Source organism: Colossoma macropomum, unplaced genomic scaffold, assembly GCF_904425465.1.
Source record: "Colossoma macropomum unplaced genomic scaffold, Colossoma_macropomum, whole genome shotgun sequence".
NCBI classification, from domain to species: domain Eukaryota; kingdom Metazoa; phylum Chordata; class Actinopteri; order Characiformes; family Serrasalmidae; genus Colossoma; species Colossoma macropomum.
The window spans coordinates 53,502-58,003 of record NW_023495212.1 but is presented as its reverse complement, the minus strand read 5'-3'; the positions used below and the strand labels follow the sequence as shown (position 1 = coordinate 58,003).

The window sequence follows — 4,502 nt, the reverse complement described above, 5'->3', positions numbered from 1 at the left end:
GCCCAATTTTGGCCATCAAGACACAACCACTTCTGCCAGACCAAACTGCTTCAATACCTGCCAAAATTGTGAACACAAGTGTAAAAAAATAAATGTTAAATACAGGAAATTGTCTGTTCAGAGTAGAAAAAAGTGGATAGAGTACTCATAATTAACAGCAAAAGAATTATTTAAAAATATGTATGCATTGCATATAAATTTTGAGGTAAATAAACTAATACCTGTAACATAATAACAATAGTTAAGAAGCAACTTACTCGTCACACATCACTGTGATCTTGAGAAAACAGATGCTGGACTCTCGACTGTAGGAAAAGGAGGTACTGGTCTTTTAACTACAGGGACAGGAGGTGCTGTGCTCCTCACTGCTGAAACAGGAGGTGTCAGAATCTCAGTTGCTGGGACAGGTGGTGGTGTGCTCTTCACAGCTGGGACAGGTGGTGGTGTGCTCTTCACAGCTGGGACAGGTGGTGGTGTGCTCTTCCCAGCTGGGACAGGTGGTGGTGTGCTCTTCACAGCTGGGACAGGAGGTGGTTTGCTCTTCACAGCTGGGACAGGTGGTGGTGTGCTCTTCACAGCTGGGACAGGAGGTGGTCTGCTCTTCACAGCTGGGACAGGAGGTGGTCTGCTCTTCACAGCTGGGACAGGTGGTGGTGTGCTCTTCACAGCTGGGACAGGAGGTGTCAGAATCTCAGTTGCTGGGACAGGTGGTGGTGTGCTCTTCCCACCTGGGACAGGTGGTGGTGTGCTCTTCCCACCTGGGACAGGTGGTGGTGTGCTCTTCACAGCTGGGACAGGTGGTGGTGTGCTCTTCACAGCTGGGACAGGTGGTGGTGTGCTCTTCACAGCTGGGACAGGTGGTGGTCTGCTCTTCACAGCTGGGACAGGAGGTGGTCTGCTCTTCACAGCTGGGACAGGTGGTGGTGTGCTCTTCCCACCTGGGACAGGTGGTGGTGTGCTCTTCACAGCTGGGACAGGTGGTGGTGTGCTCTTCACAGCTGGGACAGGTGGTGGTGTGCTCTTCACAGCTGGGACAGGAGGTGGTGTGCTCTTCACAGCTGGGACAGGTGGTGGTGTGCTCTTCACAGCTGGGACAGGAGGTGGTCTGCTCTTCACAGCTGGGACAGGAGGTGGTGTGCTCTTCACAGCTGGGACAGGAGGTGGTCTGCTCTTCACAGCTGGGACAGGTGGTGGTGTGCTCTTCACAGCTGGGACAGGAGGTGTCAGAATCTCAGTTGCTGGGACAGGTGGTGGTGTGCTCTTCCCAGCTGGGACAGGTGGTGGTGTGCTCTTCACAGCTGGGACAGGTGGTGGTGTGCTCTTCACAGCTGGGACAGGAGGTGGTGTGCTCTTCACAGCTGGGACAGGAGGTGGTCTGCTCTTCACAGCTGGGACAGGTGGTGGTGTGCTCTTCACAGCTGGGACAGGTGGTGGTGTGCTCTTCACAGCTGGGACAGGAGGTGGTGTGCTCTTCACAGCTGGGACAGGTGGTGGTGTGCTCTTCACAGCTGGGACAGGAGGTGTCAGAATCTCAACTGTTGGGACAGATGATGAACACTCAACTGCTGAATCATAGGATGCAAACTTTTTGAGGTTGTGAGGAATGCATGTTTCCTCCTCCACAAATGGCATCAAGTGATCCAAACTAATTTTTGGAAATTTCACACCGTTATCATCAATTAAATCTGCATTTTTGCCTTGTAGGGAAGTAATAGTAAAGGGACCCAGAAAATCTCTGTCTAGCTTTCCTCCTTTTCTCTGCTGACTTCTGATGTTCCTCCTGAGAACCTTTTCCCCAACAGCAAAGGTGTGTGATATAGCCCTGGCTGCTTCTTTTCTTGCTCTCACTTTGTGCCTTGCAGCTTGCATATTTCTCTTCACTGCCTCAAATACCTTGTCCTGCATGTGTATGGCTGGCTTGAGAATTTCTGTCTGTAGCACATTTTCCACCGTTTCATTGACCTTGGGAAAAAAAGTTTCAATTTCATATACAATTTCAGAGAAGACACAAAATGATGTGAATCCAATAAAATTTACTGTAGCTTTAGAAAAATAATTTAAATAAGATAGCAACATTAGTTCACACAGAACAATAACAGAACACACAGAATAATAAAGAACAGATTCATCACAGTGGATAAACTCACACTGAAAGATTCAGGTACTTCTGAGAAGTAGCGTGCCTCCCGTCCAAACATGAGATAAAATGGTGAATACTGTGTTGTCAGTTGTTTTTTTGTTTGATGTTAAAAAGCACAGCATCAAGGTATTTCTCCCATGTTTGTGGTTTGTCCTTGCACAGTTTTCCTAGGTTCCTAAAAGGGGATTATATACTACACAATGATACGTTGTTACAGTTTTTGTATTTCCTCTGTTTCTGCAACATGTGTAACAAACAAAAGGCTGTATTATTACAGTGATACAAACTGCCCCCCACAAGACCCTCACAGAGCAGGTACTATTTGGGTGGTGGATCATTCTCAGCACTGCAGTAACACTGAGGTGGCGGTGGCATGTTAGTGAGTGTTGGGCTAGCAGTGTGGCTCAGACACAGCAGTGCTGCTGGAGTTTTTAAACACTGTCCACTCTATTAGACACATCTACTTTATTGGCCCACCTGATATTTGGAAATAGTATCTCATCTGTTGCTAAAACCATCCTCTAGTCCAGGGGTGTCCAGTCTTATCTGCAAAGGGCCAGTGTGGATTCACTGCAGGTTTTCACTCCAAACATGCTGGAGCACACCTAAATCCATTTGTTTAATCAGTCATTATTAGTCTTCAAACATTTCATCAGGTGAACTCCTGCTTTATTGGAGTGAAAACCTGCAGCCACACCAGCCCTCTGCAGATAAGATTGGACACCCCTGCTCTAGTCCTTCATCAATGATCAGTTTCTGACCACAGGACACTGGATGGCTGGATAGTTTTAGTTGGTTGACTGTTCAGACCATCAGTGACACTGAGGTGTTCAAAACCTCCAGCAGCACTGCTGTGTCTGATCCACATAGCATACATACATACATCCATACATACATACACACACAGACAGACACACACAACCATGCCATCATGTCAGTGTCAAAGCGGTGCTAAGAATGATCCACCACCTAAATGAATAGGTAGTGTTGATCGTAGATTAATAAACATACCTCTGTATGGTGCCATTCATCTTTTCCACTAATCCGTTGGTTTGTGGATGGTATGGCGAACACAGGCTGCGTTTTATGCCGAACAATTCACAAACTTCTTTGTTGATCTGGAGAAAATAATTGTGATATTTAAATTATTACAGTTTGATCTTAATCGATAGTCTAATAATAATAATAATAATAATAATAATAATAATAATAATACTGCAAGTAAACATGACAAAATATATGTTCCCTTAAAATTAACCTAAGTGTGTATTAGCGTTGAATTTTGGTAATTCTTTTTTTTTTATTGAGCAAGGTAACAGACTCATTATTTGGGTATTAGTACACAAGTATTAATTGTTATTTATTATACACACTCCTGTACAAAAAGGGGCCAAGCCTAAAATATAATGGCTTTTATTGGTGGTTTTGGGCTGGTCAGAGTCCAGATTTAAACCCTATAGAGAATACTTGGTCTCAAAATGTTTGAAAAACAATGCTGAGTGGAAAAATACTGACACTTCTTTCTGTAAAAGACTGCTCACAAAACTTCACCATTTACAGAAATCAAAGAGAAAATCTTATTCATATTCAGTTACTTTACCTTTTTTTTTAAAAAAGATTTATTGTTAAGACTATTAAAAGCTTAATGTTTTACCATTTTGGACTTGGCCCATTTTTGGCATGGGAGTGTAAATGTCACTATTACACAGTTGGCAATATGAGGTTTTAAACACAACAATGTTAATTACTGTATGCTTTAATATCACAGTCTGTTAAACATAAATAATAAATGCAAACCTGGTTAACAAATTCCCTCCCTTGGTCTGTTAGTATCCTTTTTGGTGCCCCAAACCGATAAATCATTTGCACAATGCAAGCTGTGACGACATCTGCTGTTTTTGAGGCCAGTGGATAAGCTTCCACCCATTTTGTGAAATAATCAATCAGTACACATATATTCTGGTTCTCATTTAAGGACACTGTCAACTTGCCGATCAAGTCCATGCCAACTAACTCCCACGGGTCATTTACCTAAAAAACAATTCAAATGGTTGATTCTGTGAGCTGCAGTCCTATCTCATAATAATAATAATAATAATAATAATAATAGAAAGACATACAATAATGGGAGTGTATTCATCCTGGTGTTTGATAGGCCTACTCATCTGGCATGTGGAACACTCTTTAATCTGCAGATAAGAATAAATTTTTCAAATAATTATTCCATGAATGTTTGTTATAGGAATGCTAAGAACATTTTTCAACAACTGGTGCTGTTATAACAATTTAATGTAAGCATATCAGTAAAACTCGCCCATTTATTGATGTCAATCGTCATCCCTGGCCAATAGTATCGGATAGA

At 43.0% G+C, this 4,502-nt stretch overlaps 1 protein-coding gene and 1 long non-coding RNA gene across 2 annotated transcripts; both read right to left on the bottom strand.

Annotated features, from left to right (window-relative positions):
• Positions 1-267: 267 nt before the first annotated feature.
• Positions 268-1,632, bottom strand: LOC118801182 (leucine-rich repeat extensin-like protein 3). The gene has a single exon (XM_036561358.1). It carries the CDS (start codon positions 1,630-1,632, stop codon positions 268-270), a length of 1,365 nt encoding a protein of 454 aa, XP_036417251.1.
• A 613-nt stretch (positions 1,633-2,245) lies between these two features.
• LOC118801181 lies at positions 2,246-4,083 on the bottom strand. The gene is made up of 3 exons (XR_005006477.1): positions 3,938-4,083; positions 3,152-3,258; positions 2,246-2,315 (listed from the first exon to the last, which is right to left on the bottom strand). It is a non-coding gene; the product is annotated as an uncharacterized LOC118801181 (long non-coding RNA).
• Between the last annotated feature and the right edge of the window lie 419 nt (positions 4,084-4,502).